Source organism: Mixophyes fleayi, chromosome 1, assembly GCF_038048845.1.
Source record: "Mixophyes fleayi isolate aMixFle1 chromosome 1, aMixFle1.hap1, whole genome shotgun sequence".
Classification (NCBI taxonomy): domain Eukaryota; kingdom Metazoa; phylum Chordata; class Amphibia; order Anura; family Limnodynastidae; genus Mixophyes; species Mixophyes fleayi.
In genome coordinates this window covers 421,301,088-421,324,893 of record NC_134402.1, presented here as the reverse complement: position 1 = coordinate 421,324,893, position 23,806 = coordinate 421,301,088, and the positions used below count along the sequence as shown (strand labels likewise).

General features: G+C 39.3%; 1 protein-coding gene across 1 annotated transcript; it reads right to left on the bottom strand.

Annotated features, from left to right (window-relative positions):
• Positions 1–281: 281 nt before the first annotated feature.
• Positions 282–22,579, bottom strand: LOC142110541 (cell division cycle protein 20 homolog B-like). The gene is made up of 11 exons (XM_075193770.1): positions 22,493–22,579; positions 14,395–14,572; positions 14,053–14,192; positions 12,407–12,503; positions 8,785–8,895; positions 4,220–4,416; positions 3,899–3,993; positions 1,854–2,079; positions 1,440–1,565; positions 1,113–1,230; positions 282–509 (listed from the first exon to the last, which is right to left on the bottom strand). Exons 1-11 carry the CDS (start codon positions 22,577–22,579, stop codon positions 406–408), a joined length of 1,479 nt encoding a protein of 492 aa, XP_075049871.1. The 3' UTR covers positions 282–405.
• Positions 22,580–23,806: the final 1,227 nt, after the last annotated feature.

Here is a 23,806-nt window from a genome sequence, read left to right as displayed (position 1 = left end):
CTCACTTGTGTCTCCTTGCACTTAGATAGATTTGTTTTTGTGTGACCGCATTTTGCGACTGCTTTCTTTGACGAAAATGCACCCAACTCAGCATCAGGTCCATTATCTATGTGGGGGGTGTCTTTAGTTTCAGAAGTACCGATAAAAGAATAAAAGATATATAGTTTATATGTATACAGTACATATGGTATTACGCCATCAATATGTGTAAAAACAGAGACAGACCAGTCAGTTTACCACCTTTCGTCTTGGATACCAAAACACCTTGTTCCGTCACTGTGTAAGGATATCCAAAGTTGAATACATGTAGAGCGATGTATAAAAGATTAAAAAAACATAATACACTTTTTCATAAAAGCACAAATTTTAAAACCCCAATTTTAATTTTCTAAGGGGCATTCTTTTTTATTTGCTGTACTTCCATATAAAAGATGTTTCATTTGCTGCTGCAGAAAAGATCCTCTTGTGATCGGGACTTAGTGCAAGATGCAGAACTCTTCCTCTGTGCCCTGTTAGTACAGAATATAGGATCAGATCACATAACTGTGCTCATTAAGTAAATCTGCATGAACACACATATATAAACAGTGTTACTATCTGCAGAATGAACTACAATATTCTGTAACTGGCGTGGGGATCAGAGCCTACCAGTTTATTCTTACCAAGCAGATCCCCACATGTCAAATTACATTCCAACAGACATCTCCAAAACTTCAGGCCATCACTACTTTGATTACCAGGCACATGGAAAAAGATAACAAAATTTATTTCTTGCCTAAATACATTTTAATTATTGGGTGTAAAGGATAACTATTAAACGTTAATAAGCCAATAAGGAAGCACATAACTTATAAATATAAATATTATAACACAGGGGAAGAGACAAGCTTTAATGGAGCATGCACCATACATGATAATATATAATCTGCTAGTACTTGCATACAAGCAATATACAAAATGTTCTACCAATAGTAGGCATTAACATAATAATAACTAATGATGCATTTTAGTTAAGCCTGATGACCACCAAGGCACTACTGCTAGGGCAATAACTCTACGATGCATATTTTGGAGGTATAAAACTACATGCATTTGTCTCTTATTCTACTCACCATATACATCATTTAGTTTTAATAATGATGGGTACTGCCAAACAGTCATTTGGTTTCTTGGGGATCCATGACCAGTGACCAGTTCTCTTGTGTCAGGCAGCCAAAGGATGGAACAGATCTGTTTCAGAAACATATGTAAATGAACTACAGCCTATGTATTCACTAACTAAACTTATATAGGATGACAAATATTAGTATAATAATTGTAACACTATTCATGATGTTTATTCCTCCAGTAGCCCTAATTCCACATGTGGGTTAATTTTACAAGCTATGACACTTCTTTATAGTATTGTAATATGCCACCAGCAGCTGATCCGTGTTTACCTGTGAGTTTGTGTTGGTTGAGTTGATGTTATTCCCATTGCTAGTGTCCCAAATACGTATGTGCCCATCGGTCATCCCACCACCTATGGCAAGAGTTTCTGAGAGCCATGGACACCAGCTTATCGCCTAAAAAGCATAAACATAAGAGGATATGTAAAATATATTAATGCTGACATACTAGATTTAAGGATAGATCTTAGCCTTTATTTTATCTATCTCTGTTCAGACACAAACAAAAGAAAGATCATGACACTGACATATAAAAAATTGTACTGTACTTTGATTCATTCTTTATTTATAAAACATTGTCGATGTCTTTACAATGGAGATGAAAGTATTGGTGACATTTTTTATTGCATAAAGAACAGGAAAGTCCTTCAGGGTTCTCAATGTCTGATGACAAAATAGTCTCACCTTTACAGCTGTGGGGTTTACAATGCTCTGTATGGGAGTATTAACCTTGGTTGATGCTGGATCACAGGGCCAGATATTAAGGTGCCCATCACTTGATCCACTGGCCAAGAGTTTCTCTGATGGTGACCACTTTAGACTACAAATGCCTTGCTTGTGACGAAGAGTTCCAATGTGATGTTGAGCTATACGGACATCATGATGGTGTATACTGCCAAGTCTGCAGCCACTGGATTATAAATATGAAATAATTGTGCTTCAATAAAACATGAATCAATTAGAAGGTTGAACATAGAAGATATATTAGAAGGAATGTATGTTTAGGAGTTTTAACAACTTTACAATTCTCAGCTTTCTAATACAAAGTGAGATAAGCAGTTTTACACAATTCATTCAAGAAGTTTGGAGGCAGAAGGAGTGGAGAGAAATAGTTTCTCTTGTGAGATGAGCACATGTTTAAAGGAGAATAGGAATGTGCCAGTGGAAATATCCAGAGGAGAGATAAAGGGAGGGATACAGCAGGGGAAAGAGAGCAGGGAAGTTGGGAGAAAATAGGGCCAAGGTGTGCAAGTTTTAGGGTAAGATGATGAGATGATCGCTTCATCCTCAGATGAAGATATGGAACGTCATCCTCGGTTACTGGGGAGAATGAGCTTAGGGTGGATTGGTGAAGGTAGGAGAAGGATCTGGTATGAGGAGATATGGTATCAGTTTTGGCTTTAAAGTAGGTAGAAAAATCATGAGATGTGAGGTAGGTAAAGAGTGAGTGTAAGAGGGTGGTGTCAGGAGTTAGAAGACTGGGGGGGTATAAGAGATGTAAAGTAGGTTTGTTTGGCAGTTGAAAGGGCAGTGTTTGAAGTTGAAAGGATGAATTTATAGTGGAAGAAGTTAGTTTTGGAGCGAGATTTATTACACTAGCACTCAGCAGTACAATAGCACCTTGCAGGCAGCAGATCTATTTGGTTGCCATGGTTAAGATTTGGATCACTGGAGACTGTTTTTGATGGCTGGAGCATCGTCTAAGATTGAAGTAAGTGTGTTGTTGTTGAAAGAGTGTATGTTGTACATAGAAATCAGGCCATGTAAGTCACATTTCACAATGGAGAGCATTGCAATTAGCAATACACACCTGTTACAAAAAGCATAAAAATACTTAATAATAATACCACCAAAGTAGCGGTTAGTACTTAATACAATGTTATTTAAATCGATATAAGATAGAATTGTGTGTCAAACATTTGACAAATAATAATCACAGAAGAATGATGAGTCATATACTACTTGTGTCCAGGAATTACAAGTAAATTATACAGCTGAAACCTCAGACTAGAAGGCCAATGATAGCCAACAAGTCGGGATAAAATTCAATCTCACAACATTATTTTATATTATGTCATATTCTGCCCTCCAGAAGTTACAAAACAGTTATGTGACCATATGAAAGCCTTACAGTCAAAGGAAAATCTAACAAAATAATAATGTAAAGTCATTTAAAGAGCTACATTATTCCTTAAAATACATACGTTTTAATTTAACAAAAATCTTTTTTTTTAACACACAGAACCACATGGATATAAATTGACACACAGTCTTATAATGCATAGCATACAAACTTATTCTGACAATGACTGACACACACACTGACTTCACAATAACAATGACACACAGAATAACAATGTCATTACTAAATCTCCCATCCTTCAGAGTTACACTCTTCTAGTCCAGATATCCCCAAAGTTTCCCCACTAGTCACCCCTACTGCCCCCTCCCTCCATTTGTTTTTCTATTTGTCTCTCCTTTTCACTTTCATCTTTGAACCCATATCCTGACCTAGCTTCCCTTATATCTTTAGAAATCAAGACAACCTACAAATTATACATAGTCATGAACACTGTTTAATATATTATTTATCTTGCATGTTGTTTGTTAAAGTTTATGTTGGATGTGTTCCTGTCTGTCATGTCAAAAAAAATATTGTTTTAAAAAAAAAAATGAAAATGTCCTACAGCTGAAATGTTTCTTAGGTATCCGTGCATACCTCTCCTTACCTGCTTAGGATGTGCTGATTCCAGCTTAGAGCTCCGACTACAGACATATGTCCAGGCATGTTCCTGAGTCTCTTCTGTGTTTCAATGTCCCACAGCTTTAAAACAATGACACAGGCTGTTATTACACTTCTAATTATGTACTCATGTGAATCGTGAAGTTTCAACGTAGTGCAAATCTTTGGAAAGTCAATGAAAAACGTAACGTCTCCAATACTTCTCATATCTTTGAAGCCAACTTTACACAGGTGAAAAGATGTATAGATAGACAAATTAGGTTCCAAATTCATTCTAAAACAAAAGTTTATAGAAAAAAAAATGTACCTGTACTTCTCCATTGCTTGTGCCGATTGCCAGACATGTCCGAGCACTTAACCATGATATGGATGAAACATATGTTGAAGGTGACTGTAAAAGAATACTTTGAGCCACGGTATTGTTTTCTCCATTCCAAATATATGCTGCTGATTTTAACCCTATGGCTACAAGATTTTCTGAATTCCAATCCAGTAGGTTTAGATCTATTGACCAAAACATGTACACGTCAGGGGCGAGACAGAATTATTAATTTAATTCAAACTTTTTATTTGATATATGAACAGCAACATATATAAAGTGTTAAAAAAATAGGAGCTCTCCTGTTTATTTGATCTATCATCTGTGCAATTACTGCTACTACTATGTGTAGGATCATTCCTGCAGTTCATTGATTTAGTTGGTTGCTAGTTAAATAGTTACAAGCTTCATTCAGCTCTCAGTCTAGCAGCCTCAGGTGTGCAATCACCTACCACACTCGTACACCTCATCAGCCTGCAGTTATGATTGGTGCTGCTGCTTTCATAAACCTCTTCCTGATAGCATACCAATGCTGGTGATAGCTCCCGATGGATCTAGTGTGCCTTGTATCCTGACCTGTTCTGCTATCAGTGTTTGAACTGGATTGTTTATAGGAATTGATGTTTTCTCTACTTCTGACTCTTGGCCTTGTTAAATGGATTTTCTCTCATATCTCTACCTGCCCTGACCCCTGGCTTATTCAACGGATTCCACTGTCTTCTCTACTCCTGATCCCTGCCTGTCTGACTGAGTTCTATCAAATACATTCTGGTTGCTCACTACCTGCTGCCATGTGCTGTCCACTCTATCAGTCAAGTTCCAGACTACTCCACATTAACCTTTGCCTGTTTGGCTCAGAGATCTGCTAATATATCCAGGTTGCTCTTTACCTCCTACTGTGTTCTGTCCTCTCCACCGGGCAGGTGCTAGATCAACAACTGCTGCTACCTGAGTCTAAGTTCTGGGGGCAACCAAGTACTGTGGAACCTAATAAATTCCTCAGAAAGGGGGCTGCTAAAGGTCTACATCTGGCAAAGCGGTTCTAGCAGTTGAGGATCTCGCGCTACTCTGCCCTTAACACAAATTACAGAAAATGCACGACAATATTAAGTAGGCTAACATGGTCCAGGTTATTTAAATAACAATAATATATATGCAATAATTAAATAATAATAGTTAGCAACATATACTTTGAAGACTAACTAGCAAGAAGAGTGGGAAGGAAGGAGCGAAGGGGAAGGGTTTCTACAAGACAGCAAATATTGTGTGTGGAGTGATGGTTAAAATTGGTCAGATGGTTTGTTGTATTCAAGAGAGGTTTCATCTAATTTAGAGTGAACTACTTGAGGGAAAAACATAAAAATATTTTTTTTTTCTGTTTTAAATAGTGGAAGGGCTGTTTTGTTAATCTCGGAAGAGCCATTGAGTCCAGACTTGAGTGAAGATGTCATATCTGTCATGGAGATAGTATATGATTTTTGCCATGCATGAGACATGCCAGATACAGTTTTCAAGAGTTGACATAGGAGAAGCGTCTCTTTTTTTTTTCAGTGAGCTCTGCTAACCGATGTTGACGCTGCCAATATGTGCAAGATCAGTTTTATAGAGTGATTATATAAGTTCTAAGGGGGATAAGAAGAAAAATCAATTGGTATTGTGGTCTCAAACAAGGGGTTTAAAATAGTGTGGACCTTGTCCCACAATAGAGATATTCTGGGGCAGGACTACCATATACAGTTTGGTAAAGAGTTGCTCTGTGGCCACATTTCCTTCAACAGGCAGAGTCAGGTGTTGGATACATTTTATAAAGATTATCGGCAGTGGTTGAGTGGGTTGGTATACCATACCTTCACTTCTCCTACTGCATTGATTATAAAACTATCAAATTCCTTTCACTTACATTCCATACCTCCACTTCTAAATTTCCACTTTTCACTGGTTATTGGGGGCAGCACAGTGGCCTAGTGGTTAGCATTTCTGCCTCACAGCACTGGGGTCATGAGTTCAATTCCCAACCATGACCTTATCTGTGTGGAGTTTGTATGTTCTCCCCGTGTTTGCGTGGGTTTCCTCCAGGTGCTCCGGTTTCCTCCCACAGTCCAAAAACATACTGGTAGGTTAATTGACTGCTATCAAAATTGACCCTAGTCTCTCCCTCTCTGTCTGTTGTCTGTGTGAGTGTGTGTCTATATTAGGGAATTTAGACTGTAAGTTCCAATGGGGCAGGGACTGATGTGATTGAGTTCTCTGTACAGCGCTGCGGAATTAGTGGCGCTATATAAATAAATGATGATGATGATGATGATAGTACTACCTGTAATATAACGTATATCCCATATCCGTCTGTCCCTGATCTCCTCCCAATAAGTCTCTGTTGTGATTCTGTTTAAGAGCTCAAAACCATATCATAAATGAATAAGAGGATGTTTCTTCTCAAGGGAATTTTCACGCATATTGTCTTGAAGGGATAAATTATACGAAAAAAACTCGAAGAATCTTGGATTGAACAGGGGAGATTTTTGCTGGATAAGGTGGTGGTGAGTTATACATCTAACTCCTACGTGGATCCACGACTTAAGAGAGTATTTTTGGATGAAATCAGGGTTATCCCGTATGGTAGTAATAGGAGAGGTGGCATATGAAAGGTTGAATTTGATCATACACAAGTTCCATTGCAAATGTAAATGTTAGTATCAAATTTACGTTGCTGTATCTGTGCATTTTTGAAAGTCGCCAGAGAGACAAGAGGGAGGTGAGACCTAGTGAGGTGAGACCTAATTTGTTTCGATATCCACCCAAGCAATCGTGTTTAGAGAGGTGAAAGTTGCTACAATCTGAGCCAACCTGAACCTTCTGTTTTACTTGATTTTTTGAGGATTTTGTTTGATTCTTGGGAGTTTCCAATTCCATACAAATTTTTAGTGTCTTTTGTACATCACTAAATATCAATCATGAAATAGCAATTGGAAGAGTGTGGAAATAATATAAATCATTTTGGTAGAATATTCCTTTTAATAGCAATGATTAAACCCAGCCATAACATTATCAGAAGTGTCCAAGATATTTTTAATTTTATTAAGAAGTAATGGGAAATTTTCCAGATAGAGTGAGTCACATGCAGCTGTGATAAAGACTCCTAGATAATTTATCTTTTTTGGTTGCTATGTAAGATTACAACAGAAGGCAAGGTGTATTTTATCTTATGAGGGTATATGTAGCATCAGATTTAAAAAAATAAATGGATCTTATATTCTGAAACTCTGCTGTAATCTTTAACTTTTAAAGGTTAGAGAGGGTTATTTGAGTTTGCATGAGGGTGAGAGAAATATCGTCTGTGAAGTGTGATATTTTACAGGTGGAGTCACCAACCTTCACTCCCTGAACATCTCTTGAGGCTTTAACCGATTGTCTGTCTTTAAGCAGCCAGAGGTTAAATTACCTGAGCTACCATTATGAATGTTGACCAAAGTTGAGTTGGGGGGGGGGGGGCATTTAGCAGGATTCTGGCTGCTGGGGAAGTACATGAGGCAAGTGTGCTAGTTAAAAATACACCCATCAAGACAATTTTTTCAAAAAAAGATTGAATCATAAATTGGCAAGAAAGTCTTTCAAAGGCCTTCTCGGCATCAAGAAAGAGAACAAACTTTGGGGATTTATTATTATTAATAAATTGGATCAGGTCAATTGTCCCCAACTTGAATCGGTTAATTCGGTTCCGCCAATTCTGAAATTCTGTGATTTGGCAGCACGGTGGCTAAGTGGTTAGCATTCTGCCTCACAGCGCTGGGGTCATGAATTCAATTCCCGACCATGGCTGTGTGGAGTTTGTATGTTCTCCCCGTGTTTGCGTGGGTTTCCTCCTGGTGCTCCGGTTTCCTGCCACACTCCAAAAACATACTAGTAGGTCAATTGGCTATTATCAAAATTGACCCTAGTCTCTCTCTCTTTCTCTACCTGTCTGTCTGTGTGTGTATGTTAGGGAATTTAGATTGTAAGCTCCAATGGGGCAGGGACTGATGTGAGTGAGTTCTCGTACAGCGCTGCGGAATCAGTGGCGCTATATAAATAAATGATGATGATGATGATGACGAGCCAATTGGCCTATTAGTCCAACATTCACCAATCAGCAAGGAACAGACAAATGTTGCATGTCTACAGCCTTAAATAAGAAGCTTCAAGTTCTTCTGGCACCCATTCTTCTGGATTGTTATGTGAATGTTACTATTTGGAATTGTGACTGTAGACGTGAAATGTGACTTATCAGTGGCCAGCCTGTGACTTTTCTCATTCTCAGGTCTGCTCTGTGCTCACTTGGTATATAGCAGCATTTCATTTTATTTTCTGTTGAATCTGCATCATTTTGGGAATTGTTGTGCAGAACCATGATGCCAAGAACCTAGTCACTATTATTTTTGAAACAAAAATGAAATGTAATTTTTAAGCACCATTCATAGGTTCCACGTGCTGTGTAGTGCTGCCTGCTGATCCCACAGATATTACAGATAAAATAATAATAATAATGTAGTAATAAAGTGCAACTTACAGGAACTTACAGTAATCATTCCGCAGCCCGGAGACATGAAGTTTTACTTCTGGCTGCAAGTGGTTATCAGAAGAGAATTCCCTTTTTTCAACGGAAATTTTTATCTTACTTTGTTGACAATCTAAATTGAAACATATTAAAACATAGAAAGATAAAGTCAGTGTCCATCACAGCTAGTACACATGGGCATTAAAAAGTTTTGCTGGTAAAAAAAAAAAAATAGACAAAACATTGTACTTTGTTCTCGCTTTTAATAGAGCATTAGAATTGACTTCTTTTAGTCCCCGTGCTGCATGGTGTACTATTTACTTAATATGCACTTCTATAGAACTCCATTTAAGTGTTCTGTGAAGTGAGCTATATTTTTATGTACTGCCAAGTTATGTGCTAAGTCCTAAACTTTTTCAAATTGACTCTGAAACACACTGTAGCACTTATGAACAAAGTAACCTAATAAAGTTGCTTTTCATTTGTGAATTGTAATTCAGAATGTCACATCTAACATTCTTGGGGGCGTATTTATTTGTCGGCGGAAACGGCGAAAATCCCGCGGTCCGCGCACTATTACCGTTATTACGGTAATAGTGCACTGAAAAAACGTTAATACGGTAATTTTCTGGCTGGATTTCAGCTAACTACTACCGTAATAACGGTAGTAGTTTTAACGCAGCGGGATTTCCCGACAATTGAATATGCCCCTTGGGGTTTAAAAATAAAGTGTCATTAGTGCAAAAGAATCTGAACATATCAACAAGGGTACAAGGTGCTTATTGAAATAATAACAGCAAAAATAAAAAGCTGACACACTGCATCCCTTTTGAAGTAAAAAAAAAGACAATAGTTAAAACTAGTACTCTAGTAATTCTCTTGGAAACAGGATATGGTCCAAATCTGCAGTACTCGATCATATTTACATATAGATAAAAAATACTAAAGCCTGTATCTGCAAAATCATACAATCATTTGCAATGACATTTTAAGCTGGACAGCTGCCCCCATAATGGAATCAATGCCCAAACATTATGCTTGTCAAGAACATGCATTATCATTTTGAAACAGCAATGTGTGTACAATGTAGGAAAGTGTAGTATAACTGGAATTTAATTGTACAATACACCTCATTTTGGATGACAAATTTCCACCTTAGAGACTGGTATACCTAACAATTTGGCCATTCACGTTTAATCTTGTTAGTTAGATTGTCACATATGTGTCACTTCTTTAAATTAGATTGTGATACATTTCAACAAGCAATGTAATCACCATGGAAAACGTTATCATAAAATGATATTGATCACGAAAAAAACTTTTATATATCAGAAAAACTTTTATATACATCTGTGTTTAAGCCAGTGTTCATTTAGACATCGATAATGAAAACATGAATCATTGAATCATGACCATGTTGCAAAGACAACTGATCACCTGCTGTAAATGTAAATATATAAAGTACTAAGGGACGGCCCTTCTGACAGTGTGGACTCAGCTATGGAACTCAGTATGGGTCATTTACAAAGAACAAAACATGTGTGGTACACAGCTTTACTATTTGTGGATATTTGTCCGTCTAGTGAACTCAGTGCATGCCCCCATTATTTTTTGGGTTAGTAGGTGCTGCCACTTTAGGACCACCCCATTCATTAATTTCCTGTTTTCTCCTAAAAGACAGGTCAGTTTAGCCTCAGGTGTTTAATTAGTCATGAGAGTATTTATAATCATACTTGCCTACTCTCCCGGAATTTCTGGGAGGCTCCCGAATTTCGGGGAGTCCTCCAGGACTCCCGGAAGAGTAGGCAACCCTCCCGGATCCTAAAAAAAATGCAGAAATTCACGGCATTGAATATCGGGGCAGGGCTTAATGGCATCAGTAAGCCCCAACCCCGCAATTAATAGCGGTGAATTTAGGCATTTTATAGTGGGGGCGCCCCCTCCTACCTCTGTCACGTGACCTGTCTTCCTGGAGGACAGAGTCAAAAAGTCGGCAACTATGTTTATAATAGGAGTCACTTTTGTGCGTTTGAATGTTTTTATTACAATAGTGAATATGCACCAAGAAATGCACTTTCCAGTACAATGTGAGTCTGTCAGGTGTCCCACTATTAAGTATAGACTGACACCTTGTTTCCATCTTCTCAAATTCAAGTCCTTTTACACATAGAGAAATTTGCTAAATGTTCCTTCTCCATGCTTAGAAATGGACCTTGCATCAATGAAGGCAATTGCATGCAATTCATGTCTGAATGCAAATGCTACTTACAACTGCCTAGGACTTGAGAGGGGAGGGAAGGGCGAATGAATGCAGGTCATGTACAGTAAGGGCGTGCCGAGGTTGTTTCGACACAGATGCAGCAGATTCAGGACCTGTGTTTCTCGTAAGTATACCCGGTTTCAGCCATATCTCTCTCACCAGCTACAGGGCAGGTGTTAGTCCCGACTGATAGTGTTGACTGACATGGCATATTCTTTGAATTCAAAACTACACATATACTTGCCACTAGATAGCACAGAATATGTGTATGCAAGTAAGATAGACTATTAAAAGGCATTGTATATACAGTATGCATTAAAAGCATTTTGATTTATATATTTAATACAAAAAAAATGTTTAAATCCTTATTATTATTAATGATTAGACTTTTAAAAGTTATTTATTGTTATAATTTAAACAGTTTTTATGTGTTTTAAGGTGACCTTTTAGTGATCAAACGATTGTGCATATACTGCAGTAGGTTGTGTGTATCTACAGCAAGTAACATTTAGGCAGTACATACTTATACCCAGATTCAAATGGAAACATATATTGAGATACATTTGGATTTGAATATGGACGGAACTACGCTGAAGTTCTGTGCTTTTTTTAAAATGCAAAAGTGCATATTACAACAGTCTTCAAACTATATGGTCAAATGTTATCACCAAATATCTAACAGAGAAAAAAGGCAGTTTTTAATTACACATATACATGTGACAAAAATATACAGCCACATTATCAGCGCACCTTACGGGGACTTCAATCACGGACTGCTGTGTTATTTCATTATTCACTTATTCTCGCTTTGGTTACAACAAACATGCCAAGAGGACGCCCTCGAGGACGTCAATGTAGTGGTACCCTTACAGGTCGCCCAGAGCGCGCACATTAAAGATCTTACATTCAAGAATATTATTGTCACAATCAACGCATAACAAAAAAAACTGATACGCCAATTGTATTGGACATGACGTATTTGCCACAATACTACTCTTTGGATCAATTGGATATGCAATGTGTGAACTGCGATGCCCTACACTTTTTGGTATATTAACGTCCATTTTCAGACTGCTGTCACAATGGAAAGGTTTTGTTGCCCGATTTGGTTGTTCCATCATATTTAGCAAAACTGCCTATGACAAATACACTCAAATTATGTACTCATTATCTCCATAATATCCTCAGTTACAATTCAGTTTAATTTAAGCTGGTTACTGTTTCACTAGTAAATACGAAACAGGTACCAGTGCACAAGTTGATGAAATAGTTGTGTAGCTTGCTTATGTATAAATAAATGTATAACTTAGTATATTTGCAATATACAATAAATTGTTAGAATAATCAACATCAAATCATTCAACCACTGTGTGAATGATAATACCTCTCAATGTACATGTGGCTTGTTCACATATTCGGATATCACTGTCACGTGCCTTAGAGGGTCCACCCTGCTGTTCTTCCAGAGCTTCAAACAGTATCTGTAATTTAAATAATTAAGTTAACTTACTTTATATATGTATTTCATATTGAATTTCCCAAAAGTTTCAGGGTCAGATCTTAAATGACAAGTCATGTACAACAGCCTAGGTTACACACATTCAAAGATAATAAGCACATGACGGAGCTGGGGCCATTTCTAGGACCTAATTAGTCACTCTTCAACCCTGAAAAGCATACTAATACTCTACAACACACTCTCCAAATCCCAAATGTGAAAATCTCAGACATATTTATATGTTAGCGCTAATTAGAGCACATTCATTATAGCAAAAGTGTCAGGTGACTGCATTCCAGTGAATCTCATCGCCCCCCTGTTGGCACTGCATATCGCACTGCACACACCTACTAGAATGTAGCTCAGGATAGGAGGAAATTACAGTTGTGATAAGTATATCTTCAGTTTGTAAACACAAAACCACTTCCAGGTCTGCTTTAAACCCTTCATGACCAAAGGTAAATTCCACCTTAATGGGCAGAATAGTTTTTGCTAATTAAATGTAAAGATTGATTATTTTGGAAGACTTAGGGCTTTCATTTGGAAGCATGTTGAATTAAATATCCATAAGATATTAGTAAAATACTGGCAAACTTCTCTGAATTATTTTGATAGTGACTTTTACCTAATTAGCATTTTACCCAGTAGCAAAAGATTAGACAAATGTTTTATCACCTATATATATATATATAATTATTGTTTATATGTAAAGTACCACAGATTTCACAGAGCTTTCTGCTGATCCATTAGTACCATCATCATCATCAACTATTTATATAGCGCCATAGTTCTGCAGCGCTGTACAGAGAACTCACTCACATCAGTCCCTGCCCCACTGGAGCTCACAGTCTAAATTCCCTAATATACGGTGATAGGGAGAGAGAGAGAGAGAGAGAGAGAGAGAGAGAGAAAGAGAGAGAGAAAGGCTAGGGTCAATTTGATAGCAGCAAATTAACCTACCAGTATGTTTTTGGAGTTTGGGAGGAAACTGGAGTACCCGGAGGAAACCCACGCAAACACGGGGAGAACATACAAACTCCACACAGATAAGGCCATGGTCGGGACTTGACCAGTGCTGTGAGGCAGAAGTGCTAACCACTAAGCCATCATGTTGACAATCCCAGATTGTAGAGTCTTGGGCTGATTTTGTTGTTTTGTTTTTTTAAAAAATTTTGGAGGCAATATAAGAGCTCTTCTGGGATAGGTTTCATGTGTAAATTAAGCGTAGAATTAGGCTAATCTTAGTTATAGTTCTTGGAATAAGTGTACAACTTGTGAAAGGATTAGATTTTGGGGAAAGATTTAGGCTAATGTTTAAATCTAAGATTTATTTAAGAAAATTAAGATCCTAAAAGCATATGGTTTTTATAAAAGAGAAGTAATTTGTCTCTTGTACAGACTTTTCTGATTCAAGTTCCATTGGTAGCCCTGAAGAAATGGCCCTTGCTACAATTTGAACACATGTTGTCAGCGGTAGTATAGTGCTGACCTGTGTTTCTTTCCTTACTGGTATCATTGTTTTCAGGGCGTACCTGGGGGTGGAAAAATGTCAACTTCTGATGCAGACGCCTCCTGATGGATTTCTTAGGTAGGTCGTGGGAATCAGCATCATCTGATCTGGATGGTGTAGAATCACAGTCAGGATTACTCGTACTGGATACATCTGTCAGGTCTGAAACATTGGCAGAAACTTTAAATCTATGCTATACTATGGGAGTATACACTGTAGTTCAAATACCAGTTAAAAATAAGCTAGCATGTTATTACAATAATGTAGCTTATAATACATAAGCATCGCTCTAAATAATAGCATATATGACATATATGACAGATATGTAGTAATACAAATTTTTCTGGTGTCCGGCAAAGCTCACCAGAGGAACTCAGGGATAGTTCAGTGGATGAATGATTAGATGGGTGTTCTAGGTTTGGATCTTGACAATAGTGCCATCTTGTGGATATTGGGCTACTAGCTACATGAATCTGGTGTGCATGTCTTCTCAGTATGCTTCTTTTGAATCTGGAATATGAAATCTTTCCAAACTCTGGTGTCTAAAAGCAAGATGAAATAAATTAGTAAATAAGTATAATGCTAAACTAGAAATTAAATAGAAGACATAATCTGTGCCAAGACAGATAAAATATCTTTTTGTGATAAACCAGATTATACCGACATTAGATTGTACCCCTGAAGAAAGAATAAATAGGATTGGAAACAATTGCAAACTTGAAACATATAAGTAAACAGAAAATGCATGGTTGGCTTAATCAATTAAAGACACTCATGTTTTCCTCTGAGTTCTAAATGCATTAAAACAAATCTAGAAATCTACTACTAATTAAAATGTTGGAACTGTTCTGGAAAATGGGCATGCACGAGAGCCTTGGGTTAAACAGATGAAGGTCAGCATTTGCAAAGGCCTGTTCTGTAAGCGGTTTGCAAACCGACAAATTTTGGTTGCAATTTAAAGTAGAGATACTCAGGCTCGGATCTCTGAGAACCGAACCCACCCACACTTAGCAGCTCTGAGTACCGAGCTGGCTCGTTACTTTCGCGAGCCCTCGGAATTGGAAATGATGCAAAACATCATCATTACGTTGTCGGATCTCGCAAATTTTGGATTCTTTAAGTACCGCCCTCCACGGCGCCATTTCACAGAGAGACAAAGAAGGGGTAGCACAGTTCTTGGCAGTCTCTATTGCAGTTGGGCAGTGTGATAGCTAGAAAAGAAAGAGGTGGGGTAGCTGTGTTCTTAAAAGTCTCCAGTGACATTCTACTGAGTTATAGCTCACACAGAAACAGGAGAGCTCCATTGCTAATTGTCATTGCTGAAATAGAAATAATAGGGCGGCAGTCTTGTACTAAATCTGCAGTCACATTGTACTGTGTTATATAGCTAACACACAAACAGGAGAGCTCCTTTGCTCCATTGCTAATTATCATTGCTGAAGTAGAAATAATAGGGCTGGCAGTCTTGGTCTAAATCTGCAGCCACTTTGTACTGTGCTATATAGCTAACACACAAACAGGAGAGCTCCTTTGCTCCATTGCTAATTATCATTGCTGAAATAGAAATAATAGGGCTGGCAGTGTTCTTCAAAATCTGCAGTCACATCGTACTGTGCCAAAGCTCACCCAGAAATAGGAGAGGTGGCAGTGTTCAGTGCTGAAACAGAAATTCAAATAATAAGGCTGGCAGTGTTTTTCAAAGTCTACCATGACATTTAAGACATGACATTTAAGTGTGCCATAACTCATTCAGAAATAGGAGAGATGGCAGCGTTTAGTGCTGGAACAGAAATTGTAATAATATGGCTGTCAGTGTTCTTAAAAGTCTCCAGTGACATTCTACTGTGCCATAGCTCATACAGAAACAGGAGGGGTAACAGTGTCCTTGTCACTCTCCAGTCTTCAGTCACATTGTTCTTGTCACTCTCCAGGCTCAGTCATGATTATACTAATCCCTCTACCTTATGTGCTAAAGTCTATGTTCAAGTGCATAGTGGTTTTAAGTTAGGGAAACAAAAATGTAAATAAAAATCTTGTACTGCATCTCCTGCATGTTACTGTCATTTTATAAAAACTTCTGTACCACTAAGTTGATTGTGTGAGAAAAACAGGGAATCTAATGTGTTTCCCCCCGCTGTAATGCTCTAACAATATTGGTGGCGTTATCAGAAATCGCATTTCCTCAGGAGTCCAAGCAGGCTAAGCCATTGCCGAAGTCAGCATATTGGATAAAGTCATTTCAATTAAAATCGAGCAAACTTGGTTGTCTTTGCCTGAAAAGATGCGTACGGCACGCTACGGCGTAAAAGGGCACGCTACGGCGTAAAAGGGCGTACGCAGCTGCAACACGTGGCAACAACAGTATTTAGTCTTTTACATACATTCGCACACACACGCACACTTGTAAAATAGTACACATTAATGGTAGTTGCAACACATAGTCATTTATGTCGAAATATAGTAGTATTTATGTGTAATATCATAAGTTATATGCATATCAGTAAAACATATGGTACAGGTTGAAGGAATCATTTCATGTGTGGTATCATAATACTCCTCTTAACATTTGCAACTGTCGCAAGTTATGAATCATGGGGAATTATGAACTATTTAAGACTAAGGAATCTTGGCGGAAAGATCGGAGCATACCCCCTGAGGAGATGACCCCCTCCTTTGGATTCTTTAGGTTGAACTAGCCAATGATTGACAACCCCTTGGACCTTCCTGAAATCTGGACCAATAGAAGCAAGCTATACCATTCTGCATTGTTTTACTGTATTTCTGTGTGCATATAAACAGCAGCTCCTCATCTAGTGTGCAGACATCTCGTCCCCAGACTTCAGGATTGAATGACTGTACACTGGATCCAGAGCGCCTGCGATAAGTAACGGCTGTACTTATTATAATTTTCGCTTGAATATCTACTGCTACTTTTTGAGAATAAATCTTTGTGCGTTGGAAACACAAATCGAGATTCGACAATCGTTATTGGTTAGGGACAATACGCACTTAACACCATGTTGCAATGGCATCCCTTAGTTTTTCAAACAGATGAGGAATTGCTTGTCTAGTAAAATGGTGTTGAGATGGAGTTTGGTAATGGGGACACAGGACCTCAATTAACTGTCTTATTCCTGCTGCAATAATGGTGGATATTGGACGCAGATCTAATACCCCGAGCAGGAGCTTGCTGTCTGCGGCTGTACTCTGAGTACAGGTCCGTTCGGCAGAGAAAGGCAGACAAGAGAGTCCTGCCCGGCTGCTCTTATTGTGTTTTAAACACAATTAAAGTGGCTGGGTAGCATACTCTCCCTGCCTGTCTCTGCCGAATGGACCTGCACATAGTGTGCAGCCGCAGACAGCAAGCTCCTGCTCGGGGAGAGAGAGAAATAATGGTGACAATGGGAGATACATGAGGAGAGCAATATGCGACATATGGAGGAGTCAATATATATATATATATATTAGGGATGTGCACCGGCCACTTTTGGTGTCTCGTGTTTTGTGTTTTGGGTTCGGATTTGCTTGATGTTTTAGGTTCGGATTTGTTTCGCAAAATACCTGTCGAAAGGTTTTGGTTCGGATTTAAGGTTTTGGATTCGGATTTATTTTGAAAAAAGCATAAAAAGTTCCAAAATCAAGTTTTTGGGCTTATTTTCACTCCTACGCTATTATTAACCTCAATAACATTCAATAACAATCATTTCCACTAATTTCCAGTCTATTCTGAACACCCTCACACCTCACAATATTGTTTTTAGTCCAAAGCGTTTCACCGAGGTAGCTTTCTGGACTGCATAGTGGAGTGGTCTCGGTACCCAATTTGGTACCGGGGCCACAATATATCACCCTCAACTGGTCTCAATTCCACCAAAAAAGTATCTGGACTGCGTAGTGGAGTGGTCCCCACAATATAAAAAAAACACTCAACTGGTCTGAATTCCACCAAAAAAGTATCTGGACTGCGTAGTGGAGTGGTCCCCACAATATAATAAAAAAAACCTCAACTGGTCTGAATTCCACCAAAAAAGTATCTGGACTGCGTAGTGGAGTGGCCCCAGTACCCAATTTGATACCGGGGCCATAATATAATAAAAAAAACCTCAATTGTTCTGAATGCCACCAAACAAGTATCTGGACTGCGTAGTGGAGTGGTCCCCACAATATAATAAAAAATCCCTCAACTGGTCTGAATTCCACCAAAAAAGTATCTGGACTGCGTAGTGGAGTGGTCCCACAATATAATAAAAAAAAACCCAACTGGTCTGAATTCCACCAAAAAAGTATCTGGACTGCGTAGTGGAGTGGTCCCCATAATATAATAAAAAAAAAACAATTGTTCTGAATTCCACCAAACAAGTATCTGGACTGCGTAGTGGAGTGGCCCCGGTACCCAATTTGATACCGGGGCCAAAATATAATAAAAAAAAAACTCAATTGTTCTGAATTCCACCAAACAAGTATCTGGACTGCATAGTGGAGTGGTCCCCACAATATAATAAAAAATCCCTCAACTGGTCTGAATTCCACCAAAAAAGTATCTGGACTGCGTAGTGGAGTGGCCCGGTACCCAATTTGGTACCGGGGCCACAATATAATAATAAAACCCTCGACTGGTCTGAATTCCAGTGCACAGATGTCGGACACCGGATGGACGTCTAAAACCAACATAGCAGTTAAGGGCGCAGTTCCTCTTTTTTGTGACTGCACAAACAATTAACGTAGTAATAGAAATGACAGTTTTGTTTTTTTTTAAATATAGAAAGAAAGAAGGTAGTAATAGAAATGGCAGTTATTTTTATTTTTTTAAATAGAGAAAGAAAGAAGGTAGTAATAGAAATGGCAGTTATTCGAATCCCCAGGAGAGTTTAAGTGGGGTGAGCCACAGAGATATTATTTCCCTCAGTTTCTCTAACAGGTTGTCAGTGTTGTGCCTCTTCTTAAAACCTGTGATACATAACTACACACACTCGGCAAAACTTTTACAAATTATCTGCGGCACAGGAGAGTACCACTGGACTGTACTTTAATAGCAGTACCTATTATTTTTGGGTACAGCAACAGTGAATGATCGTAGTTAGACTTTTAAATAGCAGTACAAGCTAGATTTTTAAAAATTTTGTAATATTTTTTTCCAATTATTTTTGGGAAAAAATTTATTATTTTTTTTAATTTTTTTTTTAATTATTTTTTTATAATTGTTTTTATAAATTTAAATTAGTTTTTTTAGAACTTTTGGATAACTTGGAAATAACAATGCCCTTAGCAGAACAGACCACAGGACACAGGAAATACAGAAAGAAAGAAGGTAGCAATAGAAATGGCAGTTCCTCTTTTTTGGAACTGCACAAACAGTGATGAAAATGAAGGTGGAGCTGGTGGCATGTCACGGTCCTCTTCAGAGGACAATCTCCTGACCAGCAGGTCTTTGCACCGCTGTAGACTTGTGTCGGCCTGAAACAGAGACACAACATACGCTTTAAACCAAGGATCGAGAACGGTGGCCAGAATGTATTCCTCTGACTTTAAAAGACTGACCACCCTCGGATCCTGGCAAAGCGTACGAAGGGCTTCATCTACAAGAGCTACATGCTTGGTGGAATGGCAATGGTTTACCAGCTCCTCCCTCACTTTCTCCAGCTGCTTCTGCAAAAGCCTGATCAGGGAATCACCTGACTCAAGCTGGCAGTATCGGAACTGACTTCTCGTGTGGCAAGTTCAAATGGCTGCAGAACCTTGCACAACACGGAAATCATTCTCCAGTGCGATTGACTCAGGCGCATCCCCACTCCTTTTCCCTTTTCCTATGTCGTAGGTGGCTGTATAGGCTTGAATGGCCTTTTGATGCTCCTCCATCCTCTGCAGCATATAGAGGGTGGAGTTCTAGCACGTCACTACCTCTTGTTAATTTAGATTGCAAGGCTTGTAAATACTTTGAAGATAAAAAAAGCAGGCTGCACAGACTGTGGAGCTAGAAAGTGAAACTAAATGGACCACGTTACTTTGGTGGCTATCTATCCCCCACCCCCCCCCGCCCTACACTTGTAGTTGAATATAAAAAAAGCAGACTGTAGAACTAGAAATTCAAATATACAAAGAAATGGACAAAGGCAGTTTGGTATCTGTCTGCATCATAATCATCAACATCCTCCTCAGCGCCAGCTACATCAATATCCTCCTCCTGGTGTACAACATTCACACCTTCATTAGCAAAATCTGTAACTGGACTGTGGTTGATCCTTCCAGCATATGCAGAGGGCATGCTGCAAATGGTGGAAGGAGCCACCCCATCCGGGACAGTGATGGGAAGGTCAGGCTTCGCAACCACCAACACCCTTGGACTCGCCTTGGGGATTTGTGATAATTTCTCTTTAGAAGGCAGAGTTGTTTGCTGACAGCATAACTCTCTTAAATTTTTTGTAGGGGGGGGAGGAGGGCTTAGTTCCTTGGTTGAGGCTGAACCACTAGTCATAAACACGGGCCAGGGCCTCATCCGTTCCTTGCCACTGCGTGTCGTAAATAACTTTACGTTTCTCCTCAGATGATTTTAAGTTTCTCTTTTTGCTACTTTTACTGAACTTGGGCTTTTTGGATTTTACATGCCCTGTACTAGGAGATTGGGCATCGGGCTTGCCAGACGACGTTGATGGCATTTCATTGTCTATGTCATGACTAGTGGCAGCAGCTTCAGCATTAGGAGGAAGTGGGTCTTGATCTTTCCCTACTTTATCCTCCAAATTTTTGTTCTGCATTATATGTAGCACAAGAGAGTGTACCCCGAAGCCACATACACTGGGCAAAGCCTTTAAAAATTATATGCGGCACAGGAGAGTACCACTGGACTGGAGTTATACAGCAGTACCACTGGACTTATACTGCAGAATCAGTGAAATTTGTAATATGGCAGTAACAACAATGGACTTATACTGCAGAATGAGTGAACTTTGTAATATTGCAGTACCAATGGACTTATACTGCAGAATGAGTGAACTTTGTAATATTGCAGTACCATTGGACTTATACTGCAGAATGAGTGAACTTTGTAATATTGCAGTACCAATAGACTTATACTGCAGAATGAGTGAACTTTGTAATATACTAGTACCAATGGACTTATACTGCAAAATCAGTGAACTTTGTAATATAGCAGTACCACTAGACTTATACTGCTGATCAGTGAACTTTGTAATATAGCAGTACCAATGGACTTATACTGCAGGATTGTTTTGGGATATTTTTTTTTTTTATTTTTTTTCATAATTACTTTTTTTGTAATTTTTTTTATAACTTTTTTTTGAAATTTTTTATAATTTGGGAATAATGGGGAAATAACAATGCCCTTAGAATGACAGAGCACAGGACACAGCACCACTGGACTGAACAGGACACAGCACAGGACCCAGCAGCACCACTGAACTCAGAAGGACAGAGCACAGGACACAGCACCACTGGACTGAACAGGACACAGCACAGGACCCAGCAGCACCACTGAACTCAGAAGGACAGAGCACAGGACACAGCACCACTGGACTGAGCAGAACACAGAGCACAGCACAGCACAGCACAGAACTGAACAGCACGAGATATAGCAGGACAGAGGACCACCTAACATACCCTCCCTCTACCCTGATCAATGCCCGAGTGAAGATGGCGGCGACTAGTGGGGAATTTATAGGATCCGAGTATCGCGAGATCCGACAGCGGGATTATGACTCAGAGCCTCGGTTTCAGTTTTGCAATTGGCGGGAATACCCGGATCTGTCTCGGATCCGGCTCGGATCCGCAACGTTCGGGTGGGCTTGGATTTCAGAAATCCGAGTGCGCTCATCTCTAGTTGTAACCTCCGTCGTTTTGCCTGCTCCCTTTGTTGGTTTGTGGTGAGCAGCTGCGGCTTGTACTCTGTGGCTGTGCGTTCCACTTCTCACTTGCGGTTTCTCGGTGGTTTGCATGGGCTTCCGGTTTTCACGATCGGCTGTTTCTCAGTTTGTTGATGCAGGGGTGTGTGTAATTCTCTCTTAGGTGCTGAATCCAACACGTTTCCTCCCTCTCCTTCAAACCTCACATTTTATCCCTCTCAATATCCTGCTACTTCCACCTCCGGAATAAATCCAAGATACAGCCCTTTTTCACCACGGAAGCCACCAAAACTCTTATTCACTCTCTTGAATCTCTCACCTTGACTACTATAACCTCCTTCTCTCTGGTCTACCTAACTCTCTTACCTTGCACCTCTTAAGTCTATCATCAATGCTGCTGCTCACCTCATTTTTCTCTCCTGCCACTATATCCTCGCTGTTCCCTTCCACCAGTCCCTACATGGTCCCTATGGCCTAGAGAATTATATTTAAACTCCTCCCCCTCACCTTCAAAGCTCTCAAACAATCCCCCTCATACATCTCCAAACTCATCTCTACCCACACTCCTCACCGCCCCCTCCGCTCTGCCAATGACTGCTGCCTCACCATTTCACTGATCTCCTCTTTCCACTCCCGCCACCAGAACTTTGCTCGGGGTGTTCCCCAGCTGTGAAACGATGTCCCACACTCCATCAGGTTAGCCTCTACTCTCAATGGCTTCAAGAGTGCCCTTAAGACTCATTTCTTTATTCAAGCCTATCAACCTTCCTCCAAACTCCCTTGTCCACGCTTTCTCCCCCAGTCAGCGACCACCCTATTTGTGTCTCCCCCTTTCCTTTAGGGTGTAAGCTCTCACGAGCAGGGCCCTCTTTCCTTGTGTTCTCCTAATATTCCATCACCCTCTGTACCTCTTGACCTGCTTCCCTAGCCCTGTTTTCTTAAGCTTAGAGTGATGATTACTATCATCATTCTCACTCACTGTCCCACAAATAATTTGATCTGCATTATCTTGTTACCTGTATTTATTTTGTATTCATTCATTATGTCTGGCATTTGTAATTTGTTCTTCTTGCTGTATTATGCATCACTGCTTTCTGTATATGTCATGTATGGCGCTGCTGTCCCTTTGTGGTAAAAGATAATAATAATGATAATAATAATAATTATAATAATAATAATGATTTGGAGTACATGAGTGATCTGAGAGCTTGTGGAAGTCTAAGCAAATGTTTGTGCATTTTGTGGCAAGTGGGGCTCTAAGGGCATATGGGTTATTGTGGACCATGAAGAAGTCTGTGTGACATATAATGGAAATTTGTAGCAAGTGAGGAGCATGTGAGGGCATTTTGGCATGATTGAGGTCAGTGTGCCAAGGTTGTTTTTGGGATATTTTCTCATTCTCAAAAGTAAGTGTGTGATTCTTTTGAAGTTTGATTGTATGTATTATATATTGCGTGATCTGTGATCGACTTTCCATATTTCATGTACCTATATATTTTCCAGGCTGTGAAAGTTGCAGTACCAGGTAGGAGTGAACAACAGTCCACCAACAAGGAAGGGGAATAGCATGTCCTTGCACTGGGCGCCATGGCTCCCTGATACACCTTTGTGTCCACCGGGCCTGGGGCAACAGGGATTGTGACTGTACTGGGACCTGCAATTTATGATGGCAGTCGTAACTGCAGCCATGTGACAGCATAGCATCACCAAATGATCTTGCCAAGATTGCTGGGATAGTCATAGTTATAAAAAAGCCAAGCACAGGTATTATTATTATTATTATTATTATTATTATTATTATTATTATTATCCTTTATTTATAGGGTGCCCCATAACATTTTTGCAGCGTCGTACAGTAAAAGACATTAATCATACAGGGTAAAACAGTACAGAATATTAAACAAAAAAATACCAGGGGAT

Coding starts and splice junctions, on each gene's coding strand:
- LOC142110541 (XM_075193770.1), bottom strand. CDS start 22,579: ATGGAGTGTGGGACATCGTTTCACAGCTGGGGAACACCCCGAGCAAAG. Junction 12,504..14,052: donor TGACATTTTTCCACCCCCAG/GTACGCCCTGAA, acceptor TTTAAATTACAG/ATACTGTTTGAAGCTCTGGA. Junction 4,417..8,784: donor CGGGCTGCGGAATGATTACT/GTAAGTTCCTGT, acceptor TTTGGTCAATAG/ATCTAAACCTACTGGATTGG.